General features: G+C 38.3%; 1 protein-coding gene across 1 annotated transcript; it reads right to left on the bottom strand.

Moving 5' to 3' along the window:
* Positions 1-618: 618 nt before the first annotated feature.
* Positions 619-11,556, bottom strand: hs3st3l (heparan sulfate (glucosamine) 3-O-sulfotransferase 3-like). Its single transcript, XM_056771565.1, has 2 exons — positions 10,858-11,556; positions 619-1,417 (listed from the first exon to the last, which is right to left on the bottom strand). The coding sequence occupies exons 1-2, from the start codon at positions 11,292-11,294 to the stop codon at positions 799-801; spliced, it is 1,056 nt and encodes a 351-aa protein (XP_056627543.1). The 5' UTR covers positions 11,295-11,556; the 3' UTR covers positions 619-798.
* Positions 11,557-13,129: the final 1,573 nt, after the last annotated feature.

Below are 13,129 nucleotides of genomic sequence, written 5' to 3'. Positions count from 1 at the left end.
TTTTTATTTTGGGTGAACTATCACTTTAAGGTTTGATTTTTTTACGATTTCCTACTACTCAATTTGCTTTTTAACCAGATTTCAGTCTAGTACAGATACATTTTTATTAGAAAGATGTGCATTCTGTATTGTCTGAACAAAAAACAGATACAAATAAAAGTCAAAATTGTGATTTATATTGCAAGGGCCCTTATACACCTTTTTATTGTTTAAAGAACTTGTTTTCCATAACAAGGAACGTTTTTTTAATCAAAAAAGGTTCTTTGGATGTTAAAGTTTCCTCAAAGTGCAATTTAACCAAAAAATGACATAGTCGTCCACATACTATGTGCTATAGTTATAAAAAAAAAGTTTTCTGTTTAACATAAAGACTGCAACAATGAAAAACTATGCTTATGCTACACAGTTTATTTTAAATTATGACATTTCCATATGTATGAGCTTTAATTTGACTCCGCCATAAAAAGACATCAAAAATTAAAAAATGACAAGAGCAGAATTGATGTCACTGTCAACCAAAGTCAAATTTATAAAAGAATATTGTGAACTGCGGTGTCCATTTACCGGACAGACATGATACATCAATTAAATGGAGCCATCGAAAAAGAAATCTGACATCACTTCATCATTTTTGCTGTTCCATGAACACTAGCCTCCGTGCTTCTAAACTCAGAAAACTAGACCAATCTAGACAATCAGCTTCTGTACCTAACACAGAAGAAACTCAGGTCATGAGTAAAGATGTAATGTCAATGTCAACTGCATATGTTTTGCATATGTGTTTATGCTTAGAAACACTCATTGCCATCCAAAATCCATGCCTGCCATTTGATAAAATTTAAGATTATGTGGCTGGTAAAAATCCCTAAGTTTACGAATTACCTCTGGGTCAATTTTAGGGTGAGTTCTTCCTTTGGTTTGCCCCAAACAGTGGGGTTTGCTACTGCCCTCTGGCTTTTTGAGGCATGGAAACCCTTTTGTCTTGTTAAAGTAAAAGTGTTTGTCTGTAATGATCCTTTGCAAACCGAGAAAATCTTGCACGCGTCCCAGTTCGCCCGCCGGGTCACTTATCAGCCTTTCGCCGTGGACGAAATGAATCTGGGTGAGCGGAAAGTGGGCCAACCATCGCTCCAAGTGCTTGGCGTATAGTCCGATGTACAACGGGCTCCAAAGAGAGTCTATCTGATCCGTGGATCTGTTCTTAAACGTCAGGCTCTCAAAACTGGGGATATCTGGGGTCTTGGAGATAATCTGGGTGTAGTCTGAAATGGCTCGGGTGATGGGGTCCCGCACCACCACGATTAGCTTGATGTTCCGTGACATGGCGTGGATGCGAGCCGGGGTCTCCGGGGTGATAAAATATCTGGGGGTCTTCTCCATTACGATTTGGCCATCGAGAGCTTTGGGCATCATACTCCTTAAAGAAAGAAAAGTTAAAAAAGTAAGTAAACACACTTTTTTTTATTTCACTTACTGCTGTCAATCTTGTATTTAGTTGTTTCCAAGATCTGTTTTACTTCAGATTCCAACATAATATTGATTGTCCAAACCACATCACGCCCCCAATACCGGCATCAGAAGAGGGTCTTTAGCCCAGCAAAACCCAACTATTGAGGTGACACGGCTTTTGTCCACAAGCAGATAATGCCAGACCCACGGTCAACTTTGTCTCTTATTGGCTATATATGAGAAGTCAGGCAGCTCCCAGAGAGTTGGAAATGTGCATTGGTAATGCAGCTTATCATGCAGATGTGAAATCAGCATCAATCACAGAGGGTAACCAACGTACACAGAAAAACAAATGGAATTCATGCATCTCTTTCCTCCCGACGGCGGATGGGACTCATTTTTTTTAAGATTCCCGCTGGGTTTAATGGACCCCCTGCACCCCACCTGCCTTTATAGCATGACCGCATCCAATGTCTACTTGAAGGACTGCAAATCAAAATTTCCAGCTTTGAGAAGTTAAATTAGGTCCTGCTTCTAAAAATAGCAACCGTGTGTAAACGGCCAGATCAGAGCAGCAGTAATCACAAGACCAAGCCAATAACAAAGAATGTATCCTCAGCCAAAACAAACGTTTTTTTTTTTATTAGATAAAGTAGATTATAGGGAGCTTCTGTAACAAAAATGTAACCAATTGTAAAAGAAAGGATGGTAAATTAACATTTTGAGCCCCTTGATCTCACAAGATTCAAAACTCCCTCACGGGAATTCACAACAATTTCACAAGGAGGCTTATTCAAATGAACTTTACAGATATATGCTATTATAGAGTGGTGCAGAGATGATGTACCTTTGTAAACCAATACAGAAGTGAGCAGTGCACTGGTTCTCTTAACCGTGAGCATTTGGATTTTTCCCATAGACTTTTGGCGGATCGCAAAAAAATAGGCTATGTAATTAACAAAGGTTTATGATACTTACAGGTTTGTTACCATGTTACACTATTTGTGAGATTTTTAAGCGTGATGACATTTAATGTCCCCACCAAAGCATGTGGTCGCATTTAGCAATCACCACTTTTAGCAACCCTGAGACTTTGGGGCAATAGAACCCAGGGTTTTTGCACCACTCTATTAGAAAACAACCATACTTAAGCCCCTCCCCTAACCCAACCCTAAACTCAACATCACTGACGGGAAGACGTACAAATAAAATCTTATGAAATCATACAAATTAGCCATCTCGTCAAATAATAAAATGTGAAAAAATCCTTTCTATTTATGTAGTAAATTGTGTCCTACTTTTATGTTTTTTTATTATAAAAATCTCAAGTTACAATTTGCAAGGCGATTAGTTAGTGTGAAATCGTTCTCATTTGTATGTTATAGTACCAACTGCCTTCGCCCCAGTGATGTTAGGTTCGCCCCTTTCTCAACCCCTAAACCTAACCATCACCGGTGCGAAAGCATATTTACAAATGCCAAATTAGACATCATACGAGTTAGTCACTTCTAAAAATAGCTACAAAAACAAATTGCTATGAGATTATGTCACTGTAAAACTAAAATTGAACACAAAGAAACAATGTATGAACCCTTCTGGCCTGAGTTATATGTTCAAATCCAATTCCCACTGTTTTCCTTCATTCCTCTTCTTTTCTGAATTATAAATGCAAAAGTCCTTTCAATAAAGGAAACACAACGACTACCTTTGGAATCCCTTTCTTTCTTCCCTACAGACTCCATATTTGCTCTTTTATGACTCCTCAAGGACACACTATAGTAATGGACCAAAGCAACAAAAGAAAGCCCATAAAGCTAATGGTATATCATCCAAAAAATGACACTTACTGTCCATCATGCTGTTGAGATGGGTCATAGAGGACAGGTCATATGATGCCTCTAGTGTCCTCTGGCAGGAGACGGACACACATTGCTGTGCCAGGCGTCCCTGCAGCGCAAACTCCTATCCACACAGCAGTCCACCAGTTATACCAATCCCCATAGCGGCCTGCATTATCAATGACTTCATCTGAGAAAGCACTTAGTTTAAAGACCTACGCCTATTATGGGGCCAGCAAATCTATTAGACCCTGCCATTAATTATTCACGCACTGCAACTGATGTGACGGATTCAAACTTACACTGGACACTTTGTGCCTCTAGCTAATGCACAAGTGTTTCCCAATGTCCACAGAAATCATCCCTGCATAACTTTTCAGTTACGAAATCCAGAGGATTGTGCTCAGTATCACTCAATTGCTCAAGGCGCCTCACTAAGGCTGTATTTACATTTGTAAACTTTGTAAACTCTCTGTTATATTACTCTACTCAGTATCTGTGTATGCCATATTTGTACACTTGTGTATTTCCAGATTTGTTTTTTAATTATTAACTGTGATTTGAAGTTTGTATTCAAAGTGCCCAGGAAACTTCTGTCACTAAATTCAGTGTGTGTTTTATGCATTCTCTGTAATGAAAGCTCATCCTGTTTTTTGGCTTTTTATATGCTTTAATCAAAATGACTTTGATTTTAATCTCAAAACTTTGAGATTAGAACAAAGTGAAGTTGAAGTTTCCTCCATGATTTTTTTCCCCCATTCCATTTTTAGACTGAAATAATTATTAGTTTTCAAACATATCAGAGAGATTACATGGAGAGCAAACGGAAACTTTTGCTTAAGTTTTCTGTGCCTCAAATATTTCACCCGAGCAAATGACCCAGAAATCTCACAGTTGATTTCAGAAGAGATTTCAACAATGTCACAATTTGGGTTTAGATTGGCCAAGTCTGCAATCAAAAGTCAATTTTATTATTATTATTGTGTTTGTTTATTTTGCATTCATGTTTTTTTGTGTAGTTTTGTTTTATCTCCTTTTTCCTCTGTGTATATGTCTGCAATCAAAAGTCAATCTTATTGAAGATTTCAATATGAACTCAACATTACTCATCAAATTAACTCAAATCTAGATTATTTTACCCCTACAATATGCATTGGATTAAACCAAATCTAGATTATTTTACCACTAAAAATCACTGCACATCACTTTTCAAAGATGAAAAAACGCCTTGCTTTCTTGGTTAGACGACAAACTACAGAATACAGTTTGTTTGACATATAACTGAAATAAAACTGAATAAAATATTTGTTGAAGTATCAAGACTTTAGGCCCCTGATGCAGAGTAAATACTATCCATGCATTTCATTCCGCATACTATCAGTCCAAATAGTATTCGAAAGTAGAATTAGTATAGTGACGTTCCACTGCATTAATAAATTATATAACTGATGTGTTACTAAATTTGTCATGGTTTCACTATCATGTCATGTTTTATTCCTGTCTCGAGTGGAGCCATGGCATTGCCTGATGGTTTTATGTGGGAAAGACATGGTTCTTTCTCGTGTCTCCTCTTTGGCCCCGCACCTCTCACTCCTCTTCAGCTTTTCCTGAGTGCTTAATCCCCAGCACCTGTTTCTTGTTAATTATCCTGTGTTTGTTCCCTATAAAGAGTAGTCATGTTTCATTGTCCTGTGCTCGTTCAATGTATATGATACCTGGTCATTGTTGATGTTGATGTTGATGTTGATGTTGATGTTGATGTTGATGTTGATGTTGAATGCCCGTTCTTGTGCCTTGCCTTGTTCCTGTTTTCCCCACGTCTAGTAAGTGTTAGTTTAAAGTGTTTGTTTTAAAAGTCTAGTCAGTCTGTGTCCTTGTTAAAGTTTATTATTTACCCTGTCTTGTTTTCCCCCTCGTGGGTTTTGTTTTGCCTTTTGTATAGTCTTGTTCTGTTTAATAAATACCCTTGTTTACCCACACGTCTGAGTCCTGCCTGCACTTGGGTTCTCTTGCCATGTCTTCCCTGAAAGTCCATGACAAAATTAACAAATGTAAGGAACAGTAAAGATTACATGCAAAATAATGAATTGTTAAATACCTTAATACACTATGTTGTCTAGGCAACAACGGCCACTTCCGCTTTCTGTTAGTATGTCCCAGTGTGTGCAATCTCTTTTGCCATGCACTCAAAAGTACTTACAATTCCAATACAAAAACAGTACCTACTATTAGGGCTAGTATAAGTAGGCGAATTGGAATTGGATTCTCTGTAAGCTTTGAAGCTACTCCATTGTTTCCACATTGCTCAGTGTTGTCCAATCCCAACAGCCCAAAGGAGGCAGTGGAATGGTTTTGTCTAATTGACGCTGTTTTTAGCTGGGCCTATTAGAGCTATACTGAATAAACCAAATGGTGCCCTGGGTATTGATCATGATGGGGGTATGGTAATTTGTGTCTCAGCTGGTGCGGAGGTGGCAGGTGGAGTTTGTAGATGGGCTGCTCTATGGCCTCATCAGCAGCTTGCTGTGCACAAACAGATGTGAAGCAATTACCCCGTCTGCTGTCCACGCATCAACTACAGAATGGATGTGATAAGATGTTCTCATTCCAGTGAATCTGTGTAATATGTTCCTTCATTTTCATTTCGGAAAAATGTGCTTGTGCTGGGAAACAGTAACAGGGTTCTCTTACAATAAAATGCTGTAATGAGACTTTAATTGTGAAATCAATGCAGACTGTGGGACATTTAATGACAAGGAACACAAAGAGAAACACAATAGTTTAAATAGTGCTGCATTGGAAGTTTGGTTGATTGTTGTTTTTTGGATCCTGGACCTTTTTATTATACAAGTAACATATGCTGGTAACATTGCAGCACAAGAAAACATGCCTTGTATTCTAAAAAATATTTTCATTAAGGTATTTATGATATTAATATAATATAATCTGTAAAACTTCACAGACTGCTCATCAGAGAGGTATGTTTAAGTGTGCGTATTTGGGCCCATCCATCCGTTTCTTTGCATACAGAGGCCATTAAAAAGCCAGTCAGTTGTAACTGTGCCCTGTCCACTTCCCAGAAACATCCATCACAGAGGGGCTCAGACGCCACCTCCCCATCCCTGCTCCCCTGTGGCATCCAATGAGAGCCAAATTACCAATGGAGCATATAAAACTTATGGTAATTTCATCAAGTACGGTATACTTATGCCAATAATATGTGTAAAAACTGTTGTCACTCAGTAAACAACTAACAGTTGGATCTTTGAATGGATTCATCCAGTCAACAATCATTTTCATTTTGTTTTGGTCTTATTTTCTGTCTGTTTGAAAGTCATTTTATTGTCAGTTTTTTTTTTCGCACCCTAATCTGTGTCAGTATTTGAATGACTAGTCAAAATGTCCTTGTGGTGTAGATGCACTGCTCATATTGACAGAGAGCATCAATAATTAATCACCTAAAGAAAAACTCAAGACTGTTTTTACATTTCTTCATTACATTTACATTTACATTTACATTTACATTTACATTTACATTTACATTTACATTTAGTCATTTAGCAGATGCTTTTATCCAAAGCGACTTACAGGTGGGGTAAGTAATGGAAGCAATTGGGACAGCACAAGGACAACAAAAGCATAAGTGCAATCAAAAAAGAAGACTGAAAACATTACAAAGACAACAACACCCAAACTTTTCTGTAATTAGCAATGCAATTATGTTTCTGTCTTTTACCATATGCCAGCTAAAAAAGCCTCCCCCTGCCAAAAGCAAGCTTTGGCTCCCAATCCAGAGGTTTGAATTTGAATTATTTTAAGGACCTCTTATTTGCAAATTAATTCTGATAACGTCTGATGACATCTGATCATGAGTGAGACAATGAGTGACACAGCATTATTTTCACAAACATTCCACAAAGAATCTTATTTTACCAAATGGTTCCCGGAAATCAGCCTTGCAGTTTTAGGTTCATCCATATCCTGTCCCTTCAGTAGTTCTTAATCAATATATTGATGCTTTTCTTTAGACTTCAAAAACTGCATATGTACATCTATGTTTCAAAGCTCTCACCACAATCTGGATGATTGCTAATGTTGTAATATCTGTCATTTTACCTTTGAATCCCCCGCCCTCCGCTTCCCCCATATTGACAGATCTCTATTGCATTTGAACGATCTCTCTGGAAGCAGCCCCGGATTGGCTAATCGGGAGCACCGGGAGAATTCCCGGTGGGCCGGTCTTTTTTTTGGGCCGCGAGGGCCAGTGTTGTCATGAAACGGTTGAAATATGGATTCTGCTGTCCCTGGGCTGCCTGCACTCACAGCAGCCCTAATCTTTTTATTTATTATTTTACCGCAGCCCTACTCTTTTTTATTTAATATTTTTTCGCAGCCCAACTCAGACTGCAGCCGGAGGTTAATGATGACGTGATTATCTTTGACTCCCTGGCCCCGCCCCCGACAACGGCACTGCAAGTTGCTCAAAATAAAAAAACGTCAGAAATAAAAATGGATAACAGAAAGCGCAAAGGCGGCGCTGAAAAGGCCAGAATAAAAAAGAAGAAAGCTCTGGAAACTGACGCGGCCAAATGTTATAAGCTGACCACATTTTTTCTCTAAACAAATGAAGACGACGAGACGGCCGGTAAGCTAACGTTAAGGTAGTTAGGAATAGGAGCACTGCAAGATGCTAGCAACCATGCAAAACAAAGTTGTCTGCAAACCACTGTTCATTTATCAAATTTTTTCTTGTAGCTCTTCACCAGCAGTCCAGTTTGCTGATAACAGTGATGAAGAGCCAGGCCCAGTAACATTACCAAGCTCCAGTCATGAGCCCAATACACCAGAATGGGCAGGTAGGATTGTCATTCAGAAGAACTAGTAATGAAGAGCCCTGAAAATGCCCTGAGATAATTAATGATATTTGTGGTAACAGAAATAAATGTTTAAAATTGTATATAGTGTCAGAAACAGAGCCAGGACCCAGTTGTATCATGCCAGAGACTCTCACTGTGAAAGACACAGTAGGTAAGCTGTTGTTGTGTGTGTGAATAAGCAAACATGATCACTGCAAAAAATGCTTTTCTTACTTATTATTTTTGTCTTGTTTCCAGTGAAAATATCTAAATATTCTTAATTCAAGATACATTTACTAGACAAGTGAAATGGCATAAGAAATTATGTCTTGTTTTCTGAAAAAACACCTAAAAATGTTTTTGCTTAAAACAAGCAAAATATTAATTCAAACCGAAACACAATTATTTTTCTTCCCCATTGGCAGATAATGTAGGCTAGCTTGTTTTAAGCAAAACATCACTTAATTTTGAGGTGTTTTCTTTTTTCAGAAAACAAGACATAATTTCTTATACCATTTTACTTGTTTTGTAAATGTATCTTGATTTGAGATTTTTTTTTATATTTGGACTGGAAACGAGACAAAAATACTAAGTAAGAAAAGCATTTTTTGTGTGTGTTACTAGTGACCCATTATGTTTTTAATCAAACGATAGTTACAAAGCCCACAATTGAAAGGGAATAGAATAAAAGTCATATGAATTAAGCCTGCATATTTGCTTTGATTTGATTTAATTTCATTTGAACGTGCTTTCCATGTCAAATATGTTAAAGATTATAGAATGCTTTTATTGTGATTAAATACAGGTGCACTCGAGGGATACAGAAGGAAGTGTGAAAGGGATAATTATCATTATTTTAATATAGTCAGTCGTAAACTAAAGTTGGCCGGTCTAAGGCATGAAACTCCAGGTCTGAAAATGAGTCCCAATCCGGCCCTATCTGGAAGTATTGAGGGTGACTTACACCAAATAGATTCCTTTCAAGGGAAAGTGACAGTAAAGGCGCCTGAAACATGAACTTGGTGCCTTCTGTGGTGATTATGCCCAGGCAGGATAAAACCTCTTTCTAATTGTAACCGAATCTGCACCGACTGGTTAAACAAAAGCATGAACTCAAGGTCAAACATTGGGGCCGATCAATGGGAGAAACACTTTAAGGACAAAACAATCATCTATCACCATACCCTTGTTGCAGATTTACCCAAGCTTTAATGTCATTTCTTTTCTCTTTGTTCAATATCTGAATTGAGATTGTGAGGCTGGCATCCCACCCCCCACAGATTTAATCTACCTTTGATGACAAGATTAATGACCAATCCATTCCATCAGACCCGTGTACGTCTGAGCGTGGACAGATTCCAGAATTTGTGATTGGCCAGATATCTATAGGTCCTCCGACCATATGAAGTCCCTGGCACACATCATTACGTTTGGTGGAAAAAAGTGACTGGGGTTAAAGATCAATCGACAGGTCTCACAATAATGTCAAGTGGCCTGTCATGCTGTGAGGTCCATCTGCTCCCAGCAAGATGACAATCTGCCTCCTCTCGGCTCAAAGAGTTCCTCGGAGCACAACACCGGGGATTTGGTTGACAACATCACACAAATGCGTTCACACAAAGGAAAATTAAAGCAATGTCTTATCAGGCAAATGCTTCATATAACAATTATACAAATGCTCGTAATTCAGAGATATCTGAGCAGTTGGTATGGGTATGCACTAATTATATGGACTGGGCAAGCCAATTGGAAATTGTCAAAACAATCAATCAGCTGCTTAGAGGGTAAGTAATTGAGTTTTGTCAACTCTCTGAACACTTCGAAGGCAACTTTATGGAAGATTCTGACAGAATCTGTGATGGGCTTGCTGATAAACCTGTCATGCTTTTTAGTAGACTCTAGTGCTCTGTTGAACAAAAAAATATATATTTTGAAGAATTTATTAAAGCAAACAGTTCTGGGCACTTTTGACTACCGTTTTTAATTTTCCAAATATGGTCAATGGTGGCCAAGACTGTCTCTTTAATGAGAAACTCCTGTGACAATTGAGATATACAGTAAGTGTACTCAATATTAGGGAACATCTAGGATAAACTCCAGAGATGATTAACCTCACCAACATATATCCAGTACCACTTCAGTGGATTGAAATGGCCAGATAGCAACGGCCAATATTCAAAACTTTTTGAATATTGTAATACTGTTATGCCTACTGTTCTATGCGTATGCATTCATAGTGGACTTTAAAAGTCCTGTATTGGTACAATTCAGATTTATCACAATAGGCTAAACTCAAAAAGTGCAATTAAAGGTTAACATCTGCGGACGTTGAAGGAACTCGATGGAACCATTTAGCAAGAAATGGCTCTTCCATGGTCTTCCGAATAACCTTTTTTAAGAGTGTACACACACAAATGAAGTTTCCTAAGATGCTCTTTTTGGGCTGAATGGGTTCATAAACAACACATCCATGTAACCTTTCTGTTGTGCAAAACCCATCCTGTCAAAAAGGTATATATGGAAGAAAAAAATGGTTCTTCTATTGTTTAGCATTGCTGGATAATCCTTATTGGCAGCTTTATTTAGAAATGATGACCTACATTCCCAATCTTTATAACTTTCTTCTCCAAAACACAAAAGTTAACTCAAACATTTAGCTTCAAGTGGAAGCCTAGATCACTGGTAAAAACGTGTATCCACTGTGCCAATATTACCTGTACCAGCTGATTCCACGTGTGTAGTGCCTGTCAAAGAAGTGTGGTTCAGAACCAAGAGCTCGGATATCCGGGTGAAGTCTCAGGAACTCCAGAAGCGCTCTCGTTCCTCCCTTCTTAACTCCGATGATGAGAGCGTGAGGAAGGCGCCGGGTTGCGGTCCAGTCTTTTCCTTGGCTGTTAACATCCACGCTCCCCTCCACCACGTAACCAGGCGCCGTTAATATTTCTCTCAGCACGGTCTTATTTTTGTTTTCTCTGTACCATCCAGTTAAAAGTATAGGCTGTGAGTTTTCTGATCTGTCCAACAAGTCCGACTCGCAGCATCCCAGCCAAAGATAGAACATCGATACGCATATAACGCTAAAGGAAAACATGATTACAAGTTTTTGCAAGAGTCTCCGGTTATCCAGAAGAGGGTTGTTAAAAGTTGCCATCCCTCCGAAAACACTTTGTTGACTGCCATCCTAGTTAGGACTTTAATCGTTTACCGTTGACAAAGGCATGGATGGCGCAAGGCAGCGGTCCTAAAGAAAGCGCCGATCCAATTCAGATCAGCCTAGGTAGCAGCATTCCTAATTTGAGGGGAACGGCCAAATCTCAGTTTGGAGAGTTTCATCGTCACAGAGATCTTTAATGGACTCTATTCCTCGTATTCCCATGCTTTGCGCGGACAGCAAAAAGATACAGATTGTAATATCTGTTCTCGAGTGCACGGTGATGTGACACTGGTCCCCGGAGGATTGCAGTCTTTATTCTGCTCTCATTCATTCATGGAAGTGCGCTCGTGCGCTCCTGTCGTGTTTAAAGTGCCTGTGATTGGAGGGTCGCGTCTGTAGGCGGGTTTAATACTTAGAGAGAGATGCACAAGATGAGCTGGAGGTCTTGGTATGAGGTAAATTATAGCTTACATTATTTTTCCATTATTTGGACACAACAGAGGTGTCATTATTTTGGTCTCAAAAGAGGGCTTTGCACAGGCTTTTGCTCTATTTGTAATAAAGGATTAGCTCACCGAAAATTTCAATCATTTTGTACACAGTATGTTGTTCCAAACCTACGCCTTTTCTTTAAGGGAACATAAAAGTCAAAATATTTTACAATACAAGTGTATAAAAACAGGTGCAGCCCAGCTCCAAAGAGAGAGAGAAAAAAAGTAAAAGATAGATACATTGAGCCCTTACAGAAATCTTTAGAATTGCACACATATCATAGCTTTATGATACTTTCATGGTGCTTTTTGTAATATTTTAGTTGTTATATCATTCCCATTCACTTTCATGAAGAGAAGCACCGGAGACATTCTTCTAGAATTTTGGTCTATGAAAGAATATTTTGCATTTTTTGGGATGACATCCAGGAAAGTAAATGATAATAACATTTTATGTTTGGGTAAACTGTTTCATTAAAGACAAAACGTATAGCATATGTAAAAATCTCTCAAACAATTAAACACAATAAACACATTTTGCATGGCAACTAACATTTGTATTTTAGCACAAGCCTTATCTTTAGTCCACACTTGATATGATCCTTTATAGAGAGCTGTAACCAATCGAGATGTTAAGCCAGGGTGTTCTTGATCCAATAATTGGTTTGGCAAGATGTCCACTTTTCAGATCAGCACACCAAAGCCGACTGATCGCATTGCTCTACACACGCAAATAAGGAAAATGTTTACTCTTTTACTTTGTTCTCCATCACCTTTGGTGTGAGGCAGAATCATCATTAGATAAAGTCTTGTTATTTGTTTGGTAATATTATACTGTTCAGCTTCACAATTTTCTTTTACCCTTTGGGACCAGAAGATATGGCAAAGTGCCAACTAGAGCAGATATAAATGGGATTTTACTACCCCCTAAAGAAGACCTCGGTCAGACTCCAGTAATGATATATCAAATAAACAGAGAGCATTTTGAAGGTTTACATTTCTGATATTTATTACATTATACATAATGATCCTCTTGCATAACAACGATATCAGCGTATATGCATTACATGGCCTTTTGTGGTGATTTGTCCGGTTTATGTTGTGATTTATTTTTCCCGTCTTCCAAGTGCAGATGTGACCAGGGTCAAAAGGTTAAATGTGCCTTCGTGTAAGAACCAAATCAGAAGAATCATACCTAGTCAGTCCCCAAATTATGCTGGGCAGATTTTCTATACTAATATAATATAATAATATACAACTAAATAGTAATGCATGGTACAATAAAACTGTAATGTTATACAAACAGATTGGTTTGGAATTTATTTTTGTGCAAACCATTTT

Source organism: Triplophysa dalaica, chromosome 17, assembly GCF_015846415.1.
Source record: "Triplophysa dalaica isolate WHDGS20190420 chromosome 17, ASM1584641v1, whole genome shotgun sequence".
Classification (NCBI taxonomy): Eukaryota; Metazoa; Chordata; class Actinopteri; order Cypriniformes; family Nemacheilidae; genus Triplophysa; species Triplophysa dalaica.
Note: the sequence above shows the minus strand (reverse complement) of the source record. Positions and strands in the feature narration are given on the sequence as shown.

Excerpts from the sequence above, each read along its gene's own strand:
- hs3st3l (XM_056771565.1), bottom strand. The coding sequence starts at position 11,294 with ATGGCAACTTTTAACAACCCTCTTCTGGATAACCGGAGACTCTTGCAA. Across the intron at positions 1,418-10,857 it reads CGTGGAATCAGCTGGTACAG|GAGTATGATGCCCAAAGCTC; the intron begins GTAATATTGGCA and ends TCTTTCTTTAAG.